Source organism: Anser brachyrhynchus, assembly GCF_964034855.1.
Source record: "Anser brachyrhynchus genome assembly, chromosome: 5".
Taxonomy (NCBI): domain Eukaryota; kingdom Metazoa; phylum Chordata; class Aves; order Anseriformes; family Anatidae; genus Anser; species Anser brachyrhynchus.
The window spans coordinates 24,529,552-24,554,969 of record NC_137699.1 but is presented as its reverse complement, the minus strand read 5'-3'; the positions used below and the strand labels follow the sequence as shown (position 1 = coordinate 24,554,969).

Genomic DNA, 25,418 nt, shown 5'->3' with positions numbered 1-25,418 from the left:
CCACTTGTTCTGATACATGCAAACATAAGCTACAGTGATTTCTGAAGTAGTCACATAACACAAGCTAATGGTGGAAGATGGTGCTGCCTACAGTGTTCTTTCCAACACATCAGCTGGGGCGCTGCAACATGCTAGCGTGGCTCATCCAGCCAGCTCAGAGCTTAGGTAAATTTTACTTATATTTTCTATATGTGTCCATGGATGCTAGATGGCGTACTAAGTGATGGAGAAAGGGCAAGTATAACTACCCTTTTTGGTGTCAAGTGTAGATTTTGATAAGCCTAAGTCAATCATGAAGCTGCAAACTCCAGAGTAATTTAAACTGTAGCACCTTAAGTTGCTTACTTTTATCACAATTTAAGTGTCAGACAGGGTGCATTGGTGTAAGTGTGTTTTAATTGTTTTGCATTTGCATATTTTCATCCAATGCATGTTTCTCTAAAGGCTTCAATTATTAGACAGATAGTGTTCAGTCCTTGTTAGTTAGATAATTTGTTACCAGTAGTTTTTAAACTATTTTACTTGTTTCCATACAGGAAACTTACATCTTCTGGAAGCTTTAAAGCAAAGACATGCAGTGGGCGTATTTATTCGAATACAGCCATTGTCTGATCCTATTCAAGGCACTGTCATTACTTTTTCCATTCCCATTGCACATTCTAATTCAACTTCAAAAAGAATATTTAGTTTAACCTCTGCTTGAAGAAATGAAATGGAGATCACCTTGATATCAAAACAAAGGAGGTCATATTCAAACAGACTTCAATGATATCTGCCTGGAAGTTTAAAGTACTCAAGTGGCAGGTGCTGGATAATGAGCAAAGAAACAAAGCACTGGAACCTCTCTAGAGATTCTGTTAAATTCCTCCCTAATTAATCTGTGTACCAAATAGAGTAAGCTAATTGCTAACAGGTCTAAATGATTACCAAATTGCCGACTTGTGTAAGCGTGTAGTTTTTCTCTCTTACCTTTGCCTCCCCTCTCCTCCACAGGTATATAGGCATACACACCGAACAGAACACGCAGCAGTGTTGGGATACTGGTGCTGTCCGACATTAATATGAACAGGTCCTTTCCATAGTACCTCCTGTACACTGTTTGGACCGCCACCTTTGCTCTAAACAAAACGGGATTGCTCAGGCTTTCCACGCCTGGTTCCCTGGGCCATGTGGGCTGCCGGGCTCCACCTCGGCCTGCCCTGCCGGGTGCACCTCCCCTTAGGCTGCGGGCGCCATGGGGTGTGCCGGGCTGGCCCCAGTAGCGGCCCTAAGAGCCCCTGCCCAGGGCGGTGAGGACAGACCGTGGCACCACGGCGGCGGGGAGGAACTGCCACTGCCCCTGCAGAGAGCTGGGCACAGGATGGGGAGCTCTGCGCTCCCCCACAGAGGCTGCCCGTACCATTAGGTGCAAGGGAACGAGGACAGGCACCCGCTGACACGGCCAGGGAAGAGGCGGAGATGCCCGGCAGACCACGCCGCGCCCCCGAAGGGAACGACCGGGACCCTTCCGAGGCGCCCCGTCCCTCCCCCGCCGGGGGGCGCTGCCCCGCCGCCACCGGCCGGGAGCGGGCTGCAGGGCCGGGAGGGCGCGGCAGGTGGCGACACCGCATCCCTTCCTCCTTCCCTCCGTCCCTCCCGGCCGGCCGCTGCGCCCCGGAACCGCTCCGTACCGCCGCTGCCTTCCGCTCCCCTCGGCGCCCGGAGGCACGGGGCCGGGAACGGGAACGGGACCGGGTCGGGGCAGGGCAGGGGAGGGAGAGACGCGGGCGCTGCCCGGCGGGTGCTGCGATGGCGGCGCCGGCGGCCTCCGCGCCGCCCAAGAAGATCGTGGCGCCCACCGTGTCGCAGATCAACGCCGAGTTCGTCACCCAGGTGGGCACGGCGAGGAGGGACCGGGGGGATGGAGGGACCGGGGGGGTCCCCGCGGGCTGGCTGAGCCGGGCCGGGGCTTGGAGAGGCCGCCCCGGCCGCTGTCGGCCCTGCTCGGGAGCCCGGCCCCGCCGCGCGGCCTGGCAGTGCGAGCTCCTCGTTCAAATCGTGGCTGGAGGCCGCGGGTGCGGGGGAAGGGCCGGGCACTGTCCTGAGCCACGGAGGTGTTTGAGGGCCTGTGTCACGCACGGAAGAGCATAGGCCCCTAAGCGTTCAGACTAGAGCGCTGTAAAAGTAATCAGATCCGTTGCAATATGTAAACAGTGGCTGGCTGTGCCTTGCAGCTGGCACATAAAGTGGCTATACATGCCCTGGAAATTGTGCTTTCCATCCTCCTCCACAGCGTGAATAACGGGGTCCGGGAAGGCCTTGGCAGTGCAGCTCAGTAGCGATGCAGTGACGGCTCCAGCGGCACTGCTAGGCCCCGACCCACTGCCTTCGCCTCTGCCTGAGGCTTGCAGGCTGGGGTTTGCAGCCACTGAAAGATCCTGGTGTGTTTCGGAGGGATGTGTTAGGGGTAGCATAACAAAAACAACAACAACAAAAAGCATTTATTATATAGCAGTCTGCATCTGAAACTCTTACAGAGTATTGTGCTTCTGTTAGAAAATATTTAGGCGTAGAACCTTCAGTGGTTGAAGAGCATTGCTGTTGGAAAAACAGCATTGGTGCATGTAGTTATAACCTGGAATTAAGCAAAAAAATAGTGAAATCATGGGGATTGGATCTGTTATAGAGCTGTTCTGTCATTACAACTCAAGATATATATTTTAACCTTTTTTTTCCTTTTTTCATACAGTTAGCAAATAAATACTGGGCTCCGCATGTGAAGAAAAAGTTGTGCTTTGATTCAAAGGTAAGTACTTCTACCAGAACTGTGCCAGGGTGTGAAAGAATGAAGATCAATGATATTCTGTCATGCTAACCTCTGGTGATGCCTATATTGTAGAAGAATATGAGAGACTGTTTGAAAGGTCAACAGTTACTTAACACACTGTAGTTATAAACTGATTGTTATTTATTTGTAATTTATAAATGTATGCACTGTTATGATGATATGTAATAGCAGTGCATTTTTTTTGTGTACTATGTGTTCAGTTTATTTTAGCGAAGAACCTGTGAGCGTAAAAGATATTTGAGGAGATACTCTTAAAAATCAGAGGATGAAAGATACATGCAATACTGAACTGTAATACTTAAAAATTCTTCAGAGAGTTTTGAGTGGACAACCTGAGTGCTGTTCAGGTGGATATCTGTGTTTTGAATGTTTAAAGCTTGGCCTAATATGTTTGGTTTTGTGATGGTTTTCTGTAGTGTAGGGTCCTTCAACATTAGGTTTCTTTCTCTTGCGGTTATTTAGCTATATCTCCATTTTCAGCCTCAGTTTGCTTGCTTTTTGTAGTACTTGCGATTGTTAGAACTAGGATGAAGATAAGCAGCTGAATTACAGATCTTTGTCATGTGATGTCAAAGTGAGTATTGCAGCAGATAGAACAGATTATTTTATTCCTACGGTAAAAACTGGGTAGGAGTGGCTGGAACTGGTTAGTTGTCATTTAAAAGAAACAGTGACAACTGATGACTGGGTTGAAACCGATTTGACTCTTCAAAGGGTGTTCCTTAAATTCAACAGTAAACCAACAATAATAAGGCTTGCATATCTGTTTGACTTTTACATAAACTCTCAGTGAGACGTAGGTTGTTTCTTCTGAGTAACTTGAATTAAGGTCCTATCAATTCTGTATCATTAGGTGCTATTTTTTTCCCTAAGTTGATTCATTTTCTTTGTCAGAAATGCATGTCTGTGAAGGTTTTGGTCTCACCAGAGCTGAGACTTAGTTGTTATGATGTATTTCATCAAATAGTACTAAGCAGAGAGTAACTAATACAGAGTAACTTTGAGCGCATTGAACATCTTAATGCATTTTTAACCATTTCATGAAGTATAAACTTTTTGAATTATTCTTTCCCGTAGGTCATTGAAGATGTATATACAAAAGAAATTGTCAAGTCAAAGTAAGTATACTAGTCACTTTCATATAGACTAGCATTCCATCATTGTTGCAGTTGTTTCTAATGTTCCATAGAATGCTTTGAAATATACTAACATGTTCAAAGCAGGTGAAGATGGCTCAATTTCATTCTAGTAATTTAATCCTTGTATTTTTTTCAAAGTCTGAGTGTGGCAAAAAGAAAGCTCATGAGCTTATGCTCCTTGAATATGAGGGTTGGATGTAATATTGCTTGGTTCCTTGATCTCTCAGTATGTTGTGATTTGTGTTAGTTTTGTGTTGTGACGGTTATAGAAGGCTGGTCCCTCCTTTGTCACCAAGGTATGTAAAGAAAAAAATCAATTAAGGATTGTGGTGCCTTTAGCTTTTTGCTTTTTTCCTAATTATTTTAACCAGGGAGAGTCTCATTTCAGTAAGTTTTAACGTTAGATGATGGAGACAAAATAATCTAGATAAACTGTTTTCTACAGCTTTGTGTATTAGAGTAGTAACCAAAGCTATTTGGATCTCTTCAGAAGAAGTTTGAATTCTGGAGAGAATCCTATTTGTGATTGCTTTATGAAAGTCATCAAAAAATTGCCACGAAGAATCAGAGCAAGCTTGCAGTTCCATTGACTGAGAAGTGATACCATTACAAACTGAATAAATATATAGTTGTAGTTTTCCAGAATACTCTGTCAGCTTCCAGCAATTTAATATCTTCAAGACTGTTGGAAGTGGTGTCTTCATACTTAAAGAGAAATCTAGATATATTTTTTTAATGTAAATTCGTTGGTTACTTAATGATCCTACATGAACTTTAGCTTTCACAATGTTATAGCAGTTAAGCACATTATTCCAGTGATTGCTGTTGCCTAGAAATGTGTGTGTGTGGGGGGGAAAGATACCTTCTAGATGCTTCAACAGGTTTTATTATATAACAGAGTGTGGGGGGGGGGGAATAGCTAAGCTAAGATGTGCATGGAAGGCTTTCTTTTCTGTGTTAATTGATTATTTTTTTTCCTTTTTTAGGTTTGCTATTAGAAAGATAATGCTTCTTGAATTCAGGTAAGCTAAACTGAGTGAAATTTTAAGTTGTTTTTCTGTAGGAACTCATAAAGATGAGAAACAAATGCAGAACAGTGAATCTGCTTGAAGGTGGCATACTAATTTGCTCCCTCTTACTAAAGCCTTGAATTGCATAAATAGGAAAATTGAATGAGGAGAGTTGAATTTTAGGATAAATATAATAACCGTGGAGTTAGCGTTTTAATCCTTTCTGTGAACATTCTTAATGTTATCGGCTTGTAATGTAACTTAAGTACTTTCTGGTGTATAGCCCCATCTACTGCCATTTGTCCTGTAAGTCATTTTTCTATTTTTTTCTTCTTTCCTCATCTGTCCCTTAAGTTCTCTTGCCTTCTCATACATAAGATTTTCCTGTTCTCCATTCTTGCTCACATATGTTTATCCTCACTTGGGGGTGTTACTTTTTTTAAATTATTATTAATAAAATGTATTGAAGTTTATTGAGATGCCTGGGCGAAAATGAAGTATGGAATTCTCTCTGGATTTGGGGGATTTTCTTCCCCTACTGTTGGCAGATTCAAGCTCTTGGGAAGCAGTATATGTTCCATCTTGAATATGCCTCTGAAGTTATCTCAGCTGCTCTATTTGATGCTATGCATTCTGGCTGAGCCCCCAGAAAGTGTCAATTCTTGTCTCAGCCTTACTGAGTCTTCCGGTTCTGGCTACATACAAGCCCTTGCTGCTTCTTTTTTCCCCACTGTCTCTGGTACTTGTCTTACCTGAAGTGATTGAAGTAGCTTACTACAAGACATCAAAAAAAAAGTAAGCTGTGGGAAAAGTATATAAGTAAAACTGGATTGTCTCATGAAGGGCAAAAAGAATGTTAGAGCTGGCATTAATAGGAGAGCGGGTGAACAACTGGACTGGGAAGAAACAAGACTTTCTGATGGCACAGGGTGCAAGTACACTGTTGAAAAGGATTAATTTAGAGTGCCTCCTCGGGAGAAGCTATCGTGTGTAGCTTCAGTAGGTAGTTAGAAGAGGGAGACAGTTGTGTGTCCAAATTGCCTCTCATCTCTAAGCTGTAATTTTAAGAGTTTCTTCTGTGAGAAATGTGCCATGTTAATGAAGAAGAAATGCATGTTGCTAGGAAGCTGCTATTTCCCAGTGTCCAGTAATTTTTCCTACTTTCTTGAAATCACTTGATCTCTCCCATAATATTAAAGATTTTTAGTCACACTATATATATATATATATTTATATATATATTTACTACCTTTATTTGATGATTGCAAACATAAAATCTCTGGATGATTCCATTTTCTTATATAGTAAGAGGTGTTTAATAATACAAATAGCGTTGTACAGTAGTTGTCTTTTGCATCTTATGCTAGGAAGTGCTGTAAGTGACATTCTTTAGCTAGGTTTTGTTTTTTCCTTCTGGAAAATCAGTATGAATTCTTGTTCTGACTTTGCATTGAGCTGTGGTTACTTAGCACATTTGAAATCCCCCTTGGGTGGTGTTTCTTCCTGATGAGAACTCATCTGTCTCTTATAGCAGTTATCTGAGTTTGCCATTAACAAGTTCTGCTGCAGTGACCTAGATGAGAAGTAACTTCAGGAACTATTCACAAACTACAAAGATGGCAAAAAGAAAAAAACCCAACCCTGCGGATAACTGCTTTTTCACATGAGTGACAGATTATGTGGGTGGCAGCAACTAATGAAATATTCTTTGTCTCTTCACAGCCAGTACCTTGAAAATTACCTATGGATGAATTATTCTCCAGAGGTGTCCAGTAAGGCATATTTAATGTCAATCTGCTGTATGGTGAATGAGAAGTTCAGAGAGAATGTCCCTGCGTGGGAGGTAACCAATTACAATTACAGCTAGAATTGACTTTTATCCACAAGTTGCAGCTTCTGCAGTGTGCTCACTTACACTGACAGAAGGTAGCAAATCTTGTAGTGTTAAAAGTAAATGGTAGCTCAGCTGGAATGTCTCGTATGGTATTTTAAAGTGTGTGTTCTTTTCCTGAGAAGGCAGGGGATGGATGGAAGATCAGCTGATTCTTTTCGGTGCATGAGTCTTTTGTTCTGTTGCATGATGCTTTTACATCAGCAGCATTTGCTTTTTTGGCACTCAACAAGTCTGGCATTTGCAGAGAAGTTATTTCTCTGATAATGAAAGAAAAGAGAGGATTTTGATATCTGTGGGTATAAGAAGGCACCACTGGAAATCTGACATTTTAACTAATACTGTCTTGTTTAAAACCTGTGAATATGGTTTTGTAGCTTTTCTGCATGAAATTTTATCCTGAAGTAATCTCTTATTCTGCTTCTATTTATACTGTTTTGTGTAGTAGTAGGTTCAGAAATAATGTGTTGTTTCTACAAATAGTCCAGTTCTCACAGGATGTCTCAATGACGTGAGCCTACTTAGAAATTCTATGCAAGCATCGCTTTAGAAGCACACTTACTCTGGTAGTTGTGCTATCACTTCAGTGCTGGCAAAACACAAAGGATTAATAACTTATGCATGTGATGTCTGTGTCTTCTATTTTGCTTTGGCGTACGTGCTAGAAGCAAAGTGACAGGTGCACATCACCATCCAAGCAGTTTAGTTAAATTCATTATTTGGTACGTGGCCGCCCTTTTAAAGAAACTGTTGCCACAGTTACTCACTATCTTTTTCCGTCTGAGGCAGTTGAATGCAAGTTCCACAACTGTAGTTAATCTTTGTTGTTTTTAGGTGCTCATTTTAGTTAGATCACTAAACAGCTGCCATAGTTTTGGCTAAAATCTACCAATTCTGTGGGTCTAAAGGAATTGTTCTAACCTGTGTCATTTTACAATAATACTGTGTGATCATCAGTTGAGCATTTCCACAACACAATCCACTCCACTTGCTCTTCTTGTTCGGTTTGTCCTATGCATCACCTGTGTTAGAGGTCAAGCAGAATGCAGTAGTTCCTCTAAGCTCTCCTGTATATTGGGGTTCCCTAATCAGGAGGATATTGTTAGAGGATATCAAGTGTTTTGCTTGTTCTGCCTGCTCAGAATAAATGACAGAGAGGGAAATAAATCCTTCTTCCTTTTACAGATTTAAACAAACCTGGAGGTCTCAATCTATGTTATGTGAATGAAAATTGAAATAATTTGTATCACCTTGACTCAACTTTCTCTTTTATTCCTAGACATTCAAAAAAAAGCCAGAACACTTTCCTTTCTTCTTCAAATGCATATTGGAAGCGTCACTGGTTGAGAATGACAGTGAATTCTCTCTACATGAACAGACAGTCCTCCTGCTTTTCCTTGATCATTGCTTCAATAGTTTGGTATGTTAAAAGCAACTAATACTTGTGGTTACACCATTCTGAGTTAGCAGCAGTTTAGTTTTAGTAATTCCTTAGGAGACAGATAAAGCAAAATCTCCATTTAGAAACGATGGTGGCACTGAAGGGCTTTTACCCTTTTCAACACTTGCTTTGTTTCTGTCACTACATCTATGTTGACACAAGATTGTAAGAGACTCAAAATTTGAAGTAATGAAACTTACTGCAATTTAGAGACACATATTTCAAATTGTGCTTAAAAATGTTTATATTTAAAACGGTGGCTTACCCTTAAAAGCAGATTCGTTATTACTGTGCTTTTTTAGTTTTGTTGCAAAATCGCAACATTGCAACCATTGTTTTTTATTAACAGTTGAGACAGACGGCAGACTTTTTCACTTTTGAATTTAGTTTTTAAGTAATATTTGGCTGCAATTTTTTGAGTTAGTCCAAAGAAACCATTTGGCCAGATTGTGTTCTCAGTCTATAGTAAAAACTGGGCACAGTTGTTGATCCTAGTTTGCAATTGTGGAGAGTAAAATAAAAGTATTTTATATGAGACATGGTACTGTTACCTCTTTTGTAACTGGACTTTTGTATTAGATATAGGATATATCGGTCAAAATCAGGGTTTGCACAAGCAAAGAACTAAATAGTGTCTCACAAAACAATTGAGGAAGTGCATGATTTGATTTTGGAATTAGGGATGATTATTGGAGCCAGTAATCATCATAACCCTCACGTGTCTAGTTTATTAATCTTCCTTTTTAAGGAGAGTTTGATAGTGACTCTATGTAGTGCTGTCTGCAGGACACTTCTCATAAAACACAGTATGTAAGCTGGTATAAATGTACTTGCAAAAGCATACTTCTATTAGAAGCTACACTTTGTGAGGCGAAGAACAGGATAGTCACAGTGATGTTTTAAATAGGGAGCACCAAAGTGTGAAGTTCCAGAATGCTGAATATGGAATATTTGTCCATGAGGATATATTTAAGATGTTGGTGGAAGTTAGGCCCTGGAATGTGCCCAGAAAAGGGCTACGAAACTGGTGAAGGGCCTGGAACACAAGTCCTGTGAGGAGCGGCTGAGTTAACTGGGGTTGTTTAGTCTGGAGAAGAGGAGGCTCAAGGGAGACCTTATTGCTCTCTACAGCTACCTGAAAGGAACGTGTAGGGAGCTGGGGGTTGGACTCTTCTCACAGGTACCTTAGTGATAGCACTAGAGGGAATGGCCTCAAGTTGCGTGGTGGGGGTGGGTGTTAGGTTGGAAATAGGAGACATTTCTTCTCAGAAAGAGTAGTCAGGCATTGGAACAGGTTGCCCAGGGAGGTGGTGGTGTCACCGTCCCTGGGGGTGTTTAAGGAAGGGTTGGACCGGGTGCTTAGGGACATGGTTTAGTGGGTGACATTGGTGGTAGGGTGATGGTTGGGTCAGATGATCTTGAAGGTCTTTTCCAACCTTAATGATTCTATGATTCTTCAGTAGTTAAGGAAAAAAGCCAAACTTTGTGGATGCAGATCACAGGCAGAGTTGGAGAAAGAGCATTGAATTACAGAGAAATCAGTTATTTTAGAATTAGAAGAATGTTGAAGTGGGAGAAATTTGATAATTGAGGGGCTTACCAAGACCTCTAGAATAGATTTTAAAAAGAATTGAGTAAAAAGAAAGCATAGTAAGAAAACTCAGTTGAAGGGCAAGAAATGACTGAAGAAATAACATCAGTTCTCAGCTTCTATCCTAAAATACTTACCTGGATAAAGCCCCTCACAAAGTATTAAGAGTTGACAGAATCCGTGAAAAGAACCTAAAATGAGAAAGTCATCAACAATTTTAAGTGTTACCAGGGAGAGATACTGTGTAGTTTCTTGTTAGGAGATTGTGAAATATAATATTGCAACATACATATACTTTGATGGTAAAGTCCATTGATGCACTTCGTAAGAATATACTTGCAAGACTGGCACATGAGAAAATATAAGAGCTCTTAAAAACACTTTTTATGTCTCTGACTTTCTAACAGGAAGTGGATTTGATCAGAAGCCAGGTGCAACAGCTCATTTCCTTACCAATGTGGATGGCTCTACAACCTGTAAGCATAACACTGTAAACTGGCAGTGATCTTCTAGGCAGTGTGGGAGTCCTGGGGTGTGAATTGTGTAGTGACAGTTACTTGTCTCATGTATGAAGCTACCTACATTGCTGTGGAATTATATTTTTGGTAAAACTCCCTTTCCCGTTTGCTATAAATTTCCTTGTAATTGTATTGTTCATTTGTAATTGTTTTTTTTCATAAAACAAAGCTTTGATGCTTATAGCATTTCTGAGCTATAATTTGTAGACAAGGCCATGAGAACACTGGGACTGGGAAATATGCCTGCTGTGTGGGAACAGAAAACACAGGAATAGGAAAGGGAGGAATAATACCAAAAAGACAACTGAGAATGATAAATGCGGTGGGACTGGATTAACTAGTTGCACTGTGCGGATATGTATCAGCGATTTCTATGGATATTTCTCAGAATTAGTACTTGGAATTATTGAGTCTCTCAATACTTACTTCCCTTGCAAAAACGGGGGAGTTCTTAATTCTTGGTGAATTAATACCATTTTACCTTTTCAGAAACGACTGGAACAAGAGCTGAAAAAGACACCAAAACTAAGAAAATTCTGGAATCTCATTAAGAAAAATGATGAGAAAATGAATGAAGAGGCAAGAATGCAGTATGTTACAGAAATCTTTTTTTTCTTGTTAAAGCCAAAACCCTTAATGAACTCATCATAATTCAGCTAAGTGAAGTTATTGTAATAATAAAATGTATAGTATAAAAACAAATAAACTGAAGCCTCTAAAGATTTCAAATAAGGATTGATCATGTGTGGTCTCCTGGAAACTTTTGTTTTCCAGTAGTCTTTATACAAAATAATATTTTAACTTAACATTTTATTTGATCAGTGAATTTATGATTCCAAATTTTAGAGCTATAAGGTGAGAACTGTATGAGAATATCCATATAGTTACTCATGTATTTTTCATGACCTTCAGCAAGGATTTAGCTCTTACTTGAACAGCTGTTAAAGTGTGTGAATAAACTTACGTGTATCTTAACAAAGATAAGTGTTCCAATACTTTTTGTGTTACCATGTGGTAAAGCATAGGTGGTAGCCTACTTCTCTTTTACACAGTAGAAGCATGGCTTGTTAATCAATTTTGTGCTGGAAGTTAAAAATACAGATTCTGCTAATCTGTCTGCCCAAATGAAAGGAGAAAAGTTATCATCTAAACAGTTTAGGTATGGCTTCAAGCAAACTTACCATTATTCAAATATTAAAGCAGCTAATTTTGTATTAATGAAAGATAAGACGTACTTCTAGTCTGCTTTTCAGAAGTGTTAATACTTTTGTCGTACGTCTGATTTTAGAGCATATCGGGAGAGAAGATTTCTTTCACAGCTCATTCAGAAATTTATTTCTGTGCTGAAATCGATACCTGTCACAGGTAACTGTGGTTCTTTTGTTATTTTGTAATCTGATAATCAGCCTTAAATATTTCTCTTGTTGAAAAGCAACTACTCCTTAGGATACCAACCTGATGTTGGAGACCTTATTTATATAGGGTTTCAGTGAAAGACTGTCTGCGTCAGTTTCATGTCAAAATTAGTATTCAAATTTTAATATGCTTTAAAAATGAAATAGCAGAAAGCTACCTTAAACCTCCTCTACTTCTTTTCAGTATGGACTTAAAAAATATATTTTGGGAAAGTGATATTCTTCATTGCGTGCTTATACCCTTACAGCATTAAAGCATTTAAGTGCATACTTAGATGTCCTGTTAAACAGATGTTATAAATGCATATCATAAGACGATATCCTGTCACTACTGTTGATCTGTGGTGAGAACAAAAAGCTAAGTGAAGTGAAATTCTGTAAGATTTGACTGCTCTTGATTTATAAATCGTTGTGACAAGCAAAATTACATGCTTGCCTGATTTAGAAAGGAAAAATGTTTCTACAGGAAGGCATTAGCCTTTTGACAAAAAAAAAAAAAAGCTTATTGTACTCCAAGCACAACACTATTTGGGTGAAATCACTTCTCAAAGTTCTGCTTTTGCTTTTGAGAGCTGAAGTTTGCTGTAAGTTTTCGTGAGCTGTAAGGGAATTTCTGTGTATTAGGACTTCCTCAAAAATGATACCTAACCCCTCCATCTTCCCAGTTGTGCGAAGATCAGTCTTACAAAGACATTAACAGTTACGCTGAGGGCTTTAGGAAATAGGTGTTCATTAAAGCAGATTTGGTTTTGTGTTTTGACTTGATCTTAAAAGCTCTTCAGCAGTCCACCTAGACTATACATGCTGCTTTTGACATTGTGCAATGTAGCCATTGATGCTTTATCTGGTGAAGTTTCAATGTAAAATGGGTAAGATACTGGTAAAAGTACCACTTTCTAGATCATTTTTTGTTCCTTTTTAGATCTAAGATGGCTCATCTGACTCTGCTTCGTTTGAAGAAAATCTTAACACCAATCTCACTTTCACACTAATTTATTAAGCCCTTCATTTAAGTGTTTTCACAAGATCACAAAATAGTTGAGTTTGGAGGTTTAATAAATTCCCTTCTAAAAGTCTGGTTTCATTATTTTTTTTATATCCAAAAATCTTCTAGTTTGTAGTGAAGGAAAGGATTGTTTCTGAAAAAGAGAAGAACGTACTAGTTAGTTTTCTAATCTCGTTAGAAGGTGATACTGTATTAATATTGTGTATTAGCAACATTTAATATATTTTTAAAAAATAGTTCAAATATAAGCATATTGTGTTGTGTGTCAATTACAAAGATTTTTATTTCTATCTAGGTCCTATTTCTATGGACAAAGTTCATTATTGTGAGCGATTCATTGAACTCATGATAGATCTTGAGGTAAGTTAAGTTGTTTCAGCCTGTTTCCAGGTATACTTTCCTAGCTTTTATATGCATAAAATTGTCACTTTAGCCTTATTCCAATTAACGGGCAGTTATATCACAGCTGTGCATATTATGGTTGCTTAATAGCGGTTTTGCATCTGTAACTAGGAGGTTGTAACAGTGGAGCTACATTGAGAACTGACAATGTTTATAAATCAAATAAACTATTAGAGAAATCTAGGATCCTAAATTGTTCTCTGAAGACTGTTAATGGGAATACTAGTAATAATTCCAGCAATTGAGGAAAATGTGTGAGACTTTAATCCATTAGGATTAATCTGGGAGTGTGCCTCCCACAGCATGATAGGCTATTTAAAATATCTTCTGTGTTGCATATTATAATACCAGAAGGCATCTGTAGTTCTGAAATACAAGTTATTTTTATTTGACTAGAACTCATTATTTACAGGAAACAGTTTTGGTGATTTAGTTTTGTTACAGAATAATATGAGGAGGCCAAGTGAGGTTTTGTATCTGCAGGTACTGAGAAAATGGGACAACTTTAAGCTTCATGGTACCAGAATTAAAAGTAAAACATTAAATGACACCACTTCACACAGTAACAATTTATTTAAAATAATTTAAGCTTTAGAAGACATTTTGGAATAAGACAGAATTTGCTGAAGCAGCAGTGACTGAAACGAGTGTAGAATGCACACATTTAAAACAATATTGCAGCAGTTTGATGTATCATGTAATACACAATGATTATACAGACACTTAGTAGTAGAACAATTGCTGTAATTAATTTAGTTTTATTGTTAGTAGGAGCAATCTGCCTTGTGATGAGCTTGTGCCATGCTACCAGACCTATAAATGTCAGTGTTCATAGCAGCCTACCCACATAAAAACCAGTGTCTTTGCACAGGTAAATGCTCCTTTAATATGAAGACCTCTGTTAGGGTATTAGATATGAAAATAACTGTGCAGCAATCTACCTTGATCTGCTTTATTGAAGTGGAGATTTCAGAAACTAAGATTTCTTAAATTTTGAAGAACTGCTTGTATTAATGTGAGATTGTTTGCCACAGGCTTTGCTTCCTACACGACGCTGGTTTAACACAGTGTTGGATGACTCCCATCTTGTTGTTCACTGTTACCTATCTAGTCTTGCCAAGAGAGAGAAGGAAGGTCATCTCTTCTGCCAGGTGAAATAGGAAGTTGTTGAAAATAACTTCTTTCATTCTGATGCGACTCTGAATATTGCAATTGCTGTATTTTATGTTTGATTGTTAACATAGGTTTTTATGAATATTTCTGATGGATGCAAATTATATGTTTATTTAAATCCTTCAGATAGTAGTCCTTTCTCATCTGTATCTGTGTGCATCTGTTTTTACGTTTCTGGCTGTTTTTCAGCAGTTTTGAAAAGTACAATCCAGAAAGCAGTCGAACTAACGGCTTGCTTTACCCCATGTATAACAGAAGTCATGTCACCAGTGCATTCTCTCCTTCATTTTGACCTCTGACAATTCTACAGTGCGGCTGTTATTCACTACTGTCCTTGAGTTTACTCAGTCATAGACAGTATATTGCTAAGGATCTGAAGATCTCTTCCTTTCTGCTTCTCAGCTGCTTTTCTTGAGGCTTACTGTCCCCTGTCTCTGGCATGTGTTCAGTTTCTCTGAGGGTCATTGTTGATGAAACAGAAAGCCAGCAACACATCTGATAGACAATATGTAATTTGGAAGAAGAAAATCATTGCAAATTAGGATGAATTCCAGGGCTGGCATCAGAGATGGCAGGAGTGAAGCAAGACCTCTCCCTTTTGATACCAGCAAGCCAGAAGTTGAATTCAGTGTCTCAGTGAACCTCTGGCTAGGTCAATGTAGCATGCTTAGTTTCTAATACTGATTTGTAGAAGAAACAACTTTGGCTGTGGTCTGTGCTGTAGTTTCTATGGCTTGATGAGATACCTACCAGAATTATTTTGTGCATCAGCCAAATTTAGATACCAGATTTAGATGGTCTGTTTCTTTAAGTACTCTGATAAACTCTTGCTTGTGCATGGTGCCCAGATTTGTTGTGTTAAATGATGTTTTCTTTGTTTGTGATAGAGTATCTCTTATTGTTAATCCACTAACTTGTATGCACGACGTCTCAGCTTTTAGATATGCTTAAATTCTACACTGGCTTTGAAATCAATGATCAGACTGGAAATGCTTTGACAGAGAATGAGATGACGACAATTCACTATGATAGAATTACTTCTTTACAGGTAAAGTGTTTAGGGGCGTGAATGGAGGTACTTTTGCTGTTATAACTCTTCTATGTACAAATTAGGCTATTTCCCAAAGCAAACCCCTTAATTTTCATGTTGAGTTTCAGGAATAGTTATAATTTGACTTTCTCTGCTATATGGAAGACTTCAGTTGATGTATGTGACTAAGACTAAATAAAACGCTCTAGCAAAACACCACCACTTTTGATGTTTTTAAGTTAAGGTGAACTGCTCCCATTAAATCTGTTCAGAAGTGAACATTCAGTGCAGTAGGAACCTGATTTATGGTTATGCAGTAGGTGGTACCATTTCTTCAAGTTCAGTCCACACATGATAGCAATAGTGGTTCCTTCTACATAAGAGATAGAAAATAAAGATTCACGTTACCTGTACTCATATAAGGAAAGTTACATTTATCAGAGTTTTTCACATCACTTTTGACAACAAAATTTAAGGAAGCATGGTTAAAATAAATTTGTTCCTTGTTTTTCTTAGTTGTCAGCAAGGCTACGTGTCTGTCCCTTTATGTTTTTATTTTTATGACAGAACAAATGCTGATAGGCGGTGTATCAGACAGTATATCAGAAGTCCAGGAGTAATAAATAGGTGGTGCTCAGAAAAACGGAGATTTCACCTGTTTTTTTATTTCTAGTCTGAAATTATCCACAGGGTACTCTGTGTTATGAATCAGAAGAAACAATTGTTTTGTGCAAATATTTAGATTGTTGTTTAATTGCTTCATTAATGTGCTTACATTCAGTTTTTGGGGGTTGGATTTTTTTGTAGAGAACAGCATTTGCACATTTCCCAGAGTTATATGACTTCGCACTCTCAAATGTAGCTGCAGTAGATACTCGTGATTCACTGGTGAAGTTATTCGGACCCCTCAGGTAACGTATCATAATGAAATTTGACATAAAACTGATGTTTTTTCTTCTCAGTTTTTTAATTTAACAAATTTCTATATTCCTGTATGACTCCTCATGTTAGTAAGACCAATTCATATTTCTTCATTTTTTGGAGTCTTTACATGTGTTGAAATAGGGAGAAATAGAGAGCTTGGGTCCACTAGTAGAAATTAGTAGTGAACTCTCAGAATTCCACTGTAAGAAAAATAACCTTTTCATTTTTTCTATATGTGGAAAAAGTATTAATTTCCTGGAAAATAGCTAGCTGCTTTTTTAAAAAATTAAAGGTAACTTACTATAAGGTAATTACTGCTACATTTATTTTAATTTAGCTTTTTTTACTCTGATGAAATTTCATAGTTGTACTTTAAAAAAAAAAAAGATACCCATAACCTGTTTTTCACAGGTTTCAGTATTTGTGACTAAAGCTTCTTCATCTTCTACTATGCAGCTCAAACACACTCCACCAGGTGGCATCATACCTCTGCTTACTGCCTCCTCTTCCTGAAGGGAATGACACTAGCTATGAGAAGGATTTTCTGCTAGAGCTGCTGGTAAAACTATCATTCATATAATTTAGCAACTACACTGTAGTAAAGTAGCTATTTAGCACCTTTTGTTAAACCGCCTGTGAACCACAGCAGTGTTATAACAGTAAATTAGATACTAAGATGGGGTTTAAAACCATATAAATTAAATATTTGGAAATGTTAATGTATAAAAGTAGTTTTCCTAAGAAATTAGTATATGTATATTTGGCATAATTGTAAAGGTCAATAAGCAGAGCCCAGCAACAGTTTTGGGTTCTTCCAGAAAAGTTATTTATATAGTCACCGTTTTTCTCTTTTAAAAACAAAAAATGCTAAAGTAAATCTAGCTGCTCAGTATCTGTTTGGTTTCCCAAACCTATTTGTAATACCATTTCATGCACATGATTTTTATTTTTGAATATTCAGTGTATTAACAGTTACTGTAGGTGTCTAATATTGATATTAGTATCAATATTAGAAAGGCATATTTGTTTTCAATATCTTTCATAACTTTTTTTGTGGTTGTTGTTTCCTTCAAAAAATGTTTATATGATTTTCTGAGTATTAGGTGGTAGGAATATGATGCATACTGATACTATGAAGAGATATTTGTTTAGCTGACAGTGTAGTAATATTGAATCGATTTTTTTTTCTCCCTGAGGGCATTAAGACTAGCTATTGCTGGATGAGCAGTGCTACAGTTAGCTGTTGAACATGTGAACATGGGATTAATGCTAAATATATATATATTTTTTTTTTTTAAATTCATTTAAAGTGGATTCTCTGCTAAGTATTCACTGAATATTTTCAGTTCTGTTGTGCCATTTTTCATCAGATGACTGTTTGATTCCAGAGCCGTGATTGATAGTTGGAGTATGTTTTTTTCATCTTTCAATGAAATTGTATGGATTTAGTTATATTTAATCGGAAAAAAAAAATAAAACAGAGGAAATGGCTAGTGACCACCAGCGTTCTTGTGGATTAATACTAGTGTTTCAAAGATAGCTTTATTGTTCTGTTTTTGACTTTTAAATGTTCTAAATGCATCCTTTAGGTTTCCCGTCATGAGAGACGAATATCTCAAATTCAGCAACTCAACCAGATGCCTCTGTATCCCACAGAGAAGATTATTTGGGATGAAAATATTGTCCCAACTGAATATTATTCCGGAGAAGGTATGATAAGCGTTCTGTAAAGGCGGAACAGGGCAGTAAATGCTCTAAAAAGCAGTTCTGATATCTGTGCTTATCCTGTCTTCAGAATTTAGGCAGCAATTGGCACATTTCAGTATCTTAGCGAAGGGTCAGCTTTCAGATTTTTGAGTTGTGACTCAAGAACTCTGACATGAAATTAGTTAGTGAATAAATAGTATATTTAAAAAAAATCCAAGAGTTTGTGTTCACGTAAAGCCAATTCTCTACCTGTAATCTGGGCAACAAATACACTATACCACCAGATAGTTACAGTGAGGTGAAACAGGTTGTAAATATGCAGCAGAAAATCAGTTGTCTGCAGAAGTGTACATATAGTCAGTGAAAGATAGTTGTATGCATTCTAAATTCAAAACCCAGTGGTCTTGCTCAATGTGCTCATGAACAAGGAAGCAAACTGCAGGTGTTGCAAGGAAGGAATTACATAATTTTAAACATGACACATGTATTTTTGTATAGTTCTTTTAAAAGACTTGTGTTTTTTAAAATCTTATGCTGAAAATATTAAAGCGAATTGTGAGAATTTTCATGAGAATTGTAAAAATTGGAATCTGGAACATGAAAGTTTCAAATTACTCTATATGTCCTCAAAGACTAGTGCAAAGTATATTTCTGGTGGTCTTTTTGCGTGGATATAAGACTTAATAAATTTTATTAAGCAGACAAAGTTTAGAGGGGTGATTTCTCCACGAAGCACCAATGATGATTAGAAAGATAGACATTTGAATCTTAACCACTTTAGGTAACGTAGGTTTATGGACAACAAAGGATCTTTTGCATACATATATGATACAAATACCATTTATATATCTGCCCGAGAAGAGATGTTTCTTTTCTGTGGTCTTTAAAGCAGCAAAATTCTTTTTGTCTAAAACTCAGAGAAGACTAATTTAGCCTGAGAAAAAGGATTGTTGTTCTCTTTTGTTTAAAATGAATAAATAAAATGGGAGAGAAGAGTATGTGTCTGATAAATGCTGTGCAGCCATAAGAGGAGTTGCTTCAGGCCCTGCCCTTTGTGCATATAACTAGCTTTACAGGACAGGGCTTGTTACTTGATGTTGGGAAATGTGTTAAAGTATTTTATCACCATGTGGCTTTCCAGAATAGAAATTGTGTTCTGTCGCCTTTCTTTACTGCCAGTGTATCTCAGCGCATGTGAAAGCCAGTGTGTAGTACTGGTTTCAAGGATAATATTGCATGTTACAAATGCCTGATGCTTTCACAGGTGTTAAGCACAGGTGTCAAACTGGAAGAGTAGTCCAGTAATGATAAATAAGTAACATTTAACAATATTTATTATGGCAGATTCACATCTAAGACTACCTTAAGGGTATGCAAGTAGTTATGTGGACTCGTCTAGGAGTTTTGATACTCTTTGAGTTAAACCTAATTTTCCTGTGTCTTCATTCTCATTGAAAAACCTATAATCAGTAACAAACTTTTGAGAAAAGTTGTTTATTAAAAATGGATTTCTTGGCTTAAAATTTTTGTCTACGTTAATGATTTTTGTGGTTTGTAATAAACATAAAGGATTGGAGTCAGAGAATTGCTGGATAATGCATTGTTCACTAGTAAATGAGCCTTTAAAATTCTTTTTAATGCTGGTTTTGTTTTTGAATTGCAAAGTACAATTACTTTACCCTACGTTTGGTTTTTTTTTGCTTGTTTGTTTTGGTTTTTATAAAGTCATTTTCATGGGAGTCTGAAAACTGCAAAAGATTCAGTCCTTTAATAGTCCCCTGTATTACTGCCAGAAGGATGAAAATTCCTTTAATCGTGTGCAGGTTCATCTAGAGAAAACCCGAAAATCTGGGGGAGGGAAGGAGAAAAATGTATACTTTTTTAGTGAAGTATATTCTTAAAAAGAGAAGTTCTTAGAATCTCCTAGGATAACTCCAGCAGTTATAGTGCATTATAATATGTTTATGAATATGTAGAACCAATATATTAATTCATGTTCTTTTTCTTTGCCCATCAAATACCTCTTCCCTACCATCTCTATCCACCTTAGGCTGTCTTGCACTTCCCAAACTGAATCTACAGTTTTTGACTCTTCATGATTACCTGCTAAGGAACTTCAATCTCTTCCGCTTAGAGTCCACCTACGAGATCAGACAGGATATTGAAGACAGTGTCAGTAGGATGAAACCATGGTAATATTTATCAACTGATGCAAAATATTTATAAAGTGGTGCAGCTCAACTTCAGTTGTAATCAAAGTGCCTTTGAGAATGAATAACTGATGTTGTGTGCGTACTAAATACATATGTTTTGTATTAACTTCTTCCACAAGATGTTGCCATCCTGTGAGATGATGTTGCAAGAGTACATGAATACGTATACCTGATGTGTTAAGAACATATGTTGGATGTTAACGACCAACCCTTGTTGTGTTAACAATATAACATAAAAGTACTGAACTGAGCATTTCTGACTTCATGAAATATGGAAACTCTACCATCGGTTCTTCTTGTGTATTAAATGTGTTACTGAGTATACTTGAATCTACCATCTGCCACACTTTGATCCTCTTTATATTTCAAAGGGTCATTTGTTATGGCCTCTCTTATGCTCACTATTTGCTGTTTGTTATCTTCCCTTTTTCTTATTCTCTCTCTGACTTTGATTTTCTTTTTTTTTTTTTTTTAATAATGCCAGCATAAGTTGCCTTTGCTTCTTGAAATGTAAAAATAAATCTGTTCATGGTATATTTCAATTCTAAAATGCAGGATAATGTTAATCTAGTTCAGTAGCATGTAAAATTAAGACTTCTACTTTCTTAGAGTTGACTGTTTCACAGTTTAGAAACTCAATCTGTTATCAGATAATGACTAACAAAACTATTTGGTCTTTTTTTTTCCTTTTTTTTAAGGCTATCAGAATATGGAGGCGTGGTTTTTGGTGGATGGGCTAGGATGGCACAACCCATTGTCTCTTTCACAGTGGTGGAGGTTGCAAAGCCCAATATTGGTGAAAATTGGCCTATGCGAGTCCGAGCAGATGTCACAATTAATTTGAATGTCCGAGATAGCATCAAAGATGAATGGGAAGGTACGGTGTGGTTCTTTGAAATAAGATGCTTAAAAGAAATGCTTATCAAAATATCCTTTGCCTAAATTTTAATTGTAAAAAGGGTTCTGTGTCTGAGGTAGACTTGTCCATCTTAATACACTATATAAAAGTATGTTATTCAAATTCCAAGCCCAAGAAATTGGGATTTTCCTGAAACAAAGATTAAGATAGATCCAAATTTGTCAGTAAAATTGAAATGTAATTTCTTACCCTGCTTCTGCTTCAACAGAATTGTATATGCTTTTAAGCACTTCAGTGTTAGGTTCTGTAGGTAAATGACTCAGACAAATTTTTTTGTCCCCTTATTAAACTAGCTAATAGGATTAACTCCAAGGAATTTTATGTTTATGTATTTCTAAAAGCCAATATTTGCCTCTAGTGTAATTTTGTTTTTCCAATGTTTTCTCTTCCAGTTATTTTTAATATGCCTTTCTTTTTAATTTATGATTATTTAATTGATCATGGTAAAACTCTGGCATTCAGCAACATACCGTGTCCTGAATATTGTTAGATTGCAGGAATATTCCAGCAGCTAATATCCTTCTTGTGGATCTATTTTACCAATGTAGGTAGATCCTTCCTCCCCTGCTTTTGAACACTAGAGCAGTTTCTGAGAGATCAAAAGCAGTAATGCTTTAAGCTAGGTAGTATTTAAAACAAATATTGAAAACTATTGCTGAATCAAGACTGAGGTGAAGAATTGATGACTAATTGTCTGGCATAACAAGGTCTTGATGAAACTACATAAAGTTGGAAAACAACATCCGGTGAATAAGGAGAAAGTACTTGCCTCAGATAAAGAAGGTCTATAAAATGAAGTTCTGCAGTGATCTTAATGCTGTGCAAAGTTTCTGTTAATTTTGTAGTGAAATACAGTGTGTGTTTACTAAATTTTATCTCTCAGATACGTGAGAATTGGTAGGTATACTGGAAGAAAGGATTAGTGTTCAAAATCACAACGGTGAAGTGGAGAAAAGACCTTTTAAAAGTAAGGTGTAATTCAACGGAGATGAATAGAAGACATTAAATTAAACAAGAACAATTTACTGCACAAATGCATGTTTGGAGAATAACTTGTTAGGCAGTAGCTGTGCAGGAGGGAAAAAGTCAGAGTTCATCATAGTTCAAAAGCAAATGTGACTCCACAACAATATGCTACTCCTGAGGGAAAAACACTCTACCAAATCATATTGGGCTCTATAAACTGTAATTTAGCATGGAAAACAAATAACTTAGTTAAATGACCTTATACCCTACTAAGAAGATAACTGAAGTAACTTTGGAATTTTATGCTCATTCTAGGCACCACACTTAAATTGTTGTTAAAAAAAATAAAATTGAGAGTAATCCAGAAGAAAGCAACAAGAATAAGAGATTAATGGTGCATTACTTTTGAGATAAGATTATTTGGAGCAGAATAATCTCAGAATATGAAATGTGTTGTCATGAAAAAAGCAGTCAGTTTCTTCTCCTTGTGTCTGAAGTCCTAGCAGATTTTAGTGTGTAAGAGTAGTGGAAAAGACAATTTCCTATGGTGCATTATCCTCTGAGTTAAAGGGATAATTTGAAACAGAATACATTATGATCTAGGTGGATTTTTGTGGTTTTTTTTTAAAGTATATATATTTGAAGAATGGAAAAGGAAAATGGCATTCAATCAATTCACTTAATATTCCTTTTTGGACTCAGGTCTACGTAAACACGATGTCTGTTTTTTGGTTACGGTACGTCCCACACAACCTTATGGCACTAAGTTTGACCGACGGCGACCTTTTGTTGAGCAAACTGGCCTGGTGTATGTCAGAGGCTGTGAAATCCAAGGCATGCTGGATGAGAAAGGCCGTGTTATTGAAGAAGGTATAATGCACCAAAACTTGTTTGAAATATATGTCTGTCTTTTGTTGGTTTTTAATTATTAACTTGCTTCTCTTGTAAATAACACTGACTGAATTATTATTTGAAAGCACTTCCTTGGAGGAAAAAAAAAAAGTATATTTATATATGCAGTCCCAAGAGAGGTTATTTTCCTCTCGTACAATCTGCTAAAAGTGAATTTAATTAAATACATCTAGTACATTTTTGGTGTAGGAATAAAAGAGCTTGTATTCTAAAACTCTACTAGAAATGGCGTAAAAACATGAAACAATGTTTGTAATGCTATGCAGAAAATAATTATGTGAATATGTCTAAAATATGTTTCAGGAGCAATTATGGGTCATTTATTTGGGTGCTAGTCTACTTTTGGCAACATGTCAAATTCTAATTTTACCATTTCATTACGGGCAGGACCTGAACCCAAACCTAGACTTAAAGGGGATTGCAGAACGTACAGAGTATTTCTGGACCCAAACCAGTATCAACAAGACATGACCAATACAATACAAAATGGAGCAGAAGATGTCTATGAGACATTTAATATTATAATGAGAAGAAAACCAAAAGAAAACAACTTCAAGGTAGGGTACTGCTCTTTGAAACTTCAGATGAAGTTTTCCTGACTGAAACTAGTTCATTTTATTTATGTGTAGGTAGCCTTTCCGAATGGAGTTGGATCACTTTAGGATCTCAGAGCCTGTTAGCAGGTGATAATTTCTTCCTACAGCTAAGTGCTGGAGTAACTGAAAATCAGAACAATCTTAATTCATTTGAGCATTAATTAAAAAAATAAAAATAAAAATAAATATTAGTTTATAATTTAATTTCAGTCTTTCAAGAGGTGGTGTACAGATTAGTTGTGTTTGGCCTTTTGGGTCAAGGTGTATGCGTGCCAGGGCTATAAGCTTATATTCCCATGTTATAAGCATGCAGAATTTCTAATGCATTTGTGATACAAACAGAATGGACTTCTGAAAGTCCTGGAGAAGATCGCAGAACAGAAGTATGTGCTCTTTAGTAGCTCTTTATTGACAGGACAGTTTAGGAATTTGACGTTGTTGTTTTTGCATATATACACTGTATAGATACCGACTCAATCTAAAAAATAAGTGTCAGTGAAAGATTGATACATGCTAACATCCTAGAATAACTTGGATAGACTTCAATATGTCATACTTTATCAGTTAAAAAGTCACCCTCCAATCTGTTTTTTTCCCTTCTCCAATTTACAGGCTGTTCTGGAGACTATTAGGAATTTGATGAACACAGATTGTGTGGTTCCTGACTGGCTGCATGACATCATTCTTGGATATGGAGACCCAAGTAGTGCACATTATTCAAAAATGCCAAATCAGATTGCATCTCTGGATTTTAATGACACTTTCCTGTCCATTGATCACTTAAAAGCTAGCTTTCCTGGGTATAATATTAAAGTGACTGTTGACAATCCAGATCTGCAAGTACCCCCCTTCAGGTGATCTCAAAATTTCAAGTACTCCTTGTCTGGTATTCTTGCTGCCTTGTCACATGCAGTTGAGTTCAGTGGTTGAAGGGAGGTGCTCTTTCTTTTAAGAAAAGATGTTCATACGTTAGTATCAAGACTTAATTGTATAATTGAGGTAGCTGTATACTACAGTTAGACTCAGGACCATCTTTGCTATTCTGTACAAACATACATCAGAGTGTTACTTGTAGGTCAAGGCTATTGGATTTATGAGAAAAGCAACAGTGTGAAATAGCATCAAGACACATAGTATTCCCTCATTGGTTATGGTATCTACCCACCTCAAGGTCAGCCTAGTGATTTTTAATTACAAAATTTCCTTATATGTCACATTGAAGCAAATCACAGCAATTTCAACATCAGTTAAAGTCTGATATCCCATAATGTTCCCCTTATTTTAAAAATGGTCTCTGAAGTAGGATGCCTACCTTTGTGGCCAGTAAGTGAGATTTACGTATTTTGTTTCACCAGTACTGTTTTCCAGCCCAGAATTTTAGTGGCCAATTTTTAGATTTGAAAATTCTGTTCCTCCTTGTTGGCTTCCTTGTGCTTTTGCAACTGAATTTCACATTGCACGGAGCTTCACAAGCTTTAACAGCTTTTTTGAAACACGGCAGTGTATGTGGAGAAGGTACTAACACTATAGAAATAATATAATAGTTTTAAGGAATCATGAAAAGCTACCGCAGGCAATTTCCCTTGATGAACTGTTGTTAATTTTCAGATCTTAGATCAAAATACAGATTTTCCACTGTATGAAGAGCTATTTATTGTTCTTCCTATTGCTGTATCTTTGCCTTGTAAAGAGACTAAGAGATTACTGATGTTAAAGATGTCTGCATTGTTATATCAAG

At 37.2% G+C, this 25,418-nt stretch overlaps 1 protein-coding gene across 1 annotated transcript in view; it reads left to right on the top strand.

The window, feature by feature from the left end:
- Window positions 1-593: 593 nt before the first annotated feature.
- Window positions 594-25,418, top strand: part of AQR (aquarius intron-binding spliceosomal factor) — a 55,356-nt gene continuing 30,531 nt past the window's right edge. The window contains exons 1-20 of the mRNA XM_080596150.1: window positions 594-1,872; window positions 2,729-2,785; window positions 3,905-3,945; window positions 4,953-4,988; window positions 6,699-6,819; window positions 8,147-8,287; window positions 10,307-10,375; window positions 10,907-11,007; window positions 11,706-11,782; window positions 13,134-13,198; window positions 14,275-14,391; window positions 15,348-15,461; window positions 16,251-16,354; window positions 16,824-16,926; window positions 17,957-18,077; window positions 20,125-20,266; window positions 20,986-21,164; window positions 22,875-23,042; window positions 23,472-23,641; window positions 24,293-24,534. Coding sequence (XP_080452276.1) covers window positions 1,459-1,872; window positions 2,729-2,785; window positions 3,905-3,945; window positions 4,953-4,988; window positions 6,699-6,819; window positions 8,147-8,287; window positions 10,307-10,375; window positions 10,907-11,007; window positions 11,706-11,782; window positions 13,134-13,198; window positions 14,275-14,391; window positions 15,348-15,461; window positions 16,251-16,354; window positions 16,824-16,926; window positions 17,957-18,077; window positions 20,125-20,266; window positions 20,986-21,164; window positions 22,875-23,042; window positions 23,472-23,641; window positions 24,293-24,534 — 2,582 coding nt within the window. The 5' untranslated portion in view covers window positions 594-1,458. The remainder of the gene's footprint in view (window positions 1,873-2,728; window positions 2,786-3,904; window positions 3,946-4,952; window positions 4,989-6,698; window positions 6,820-8,146; window positions 8,288-10,306; window positions 10,376-10,906; window positions 11,008-11,705; window positions 11,783-13,133; window positions 13,199-14,274; window positions 14,392-15,347; window positions 15,462-16,250; window positions 16,355-16,823; window positions 16,927-17,956; window positions 18,078-20,124; window positions 20,267-20,985; window positions 21,165-22,874; window positions 23,043-23,471; window positions 23,642-24,292; window positions 24,535-25,418) is intronic.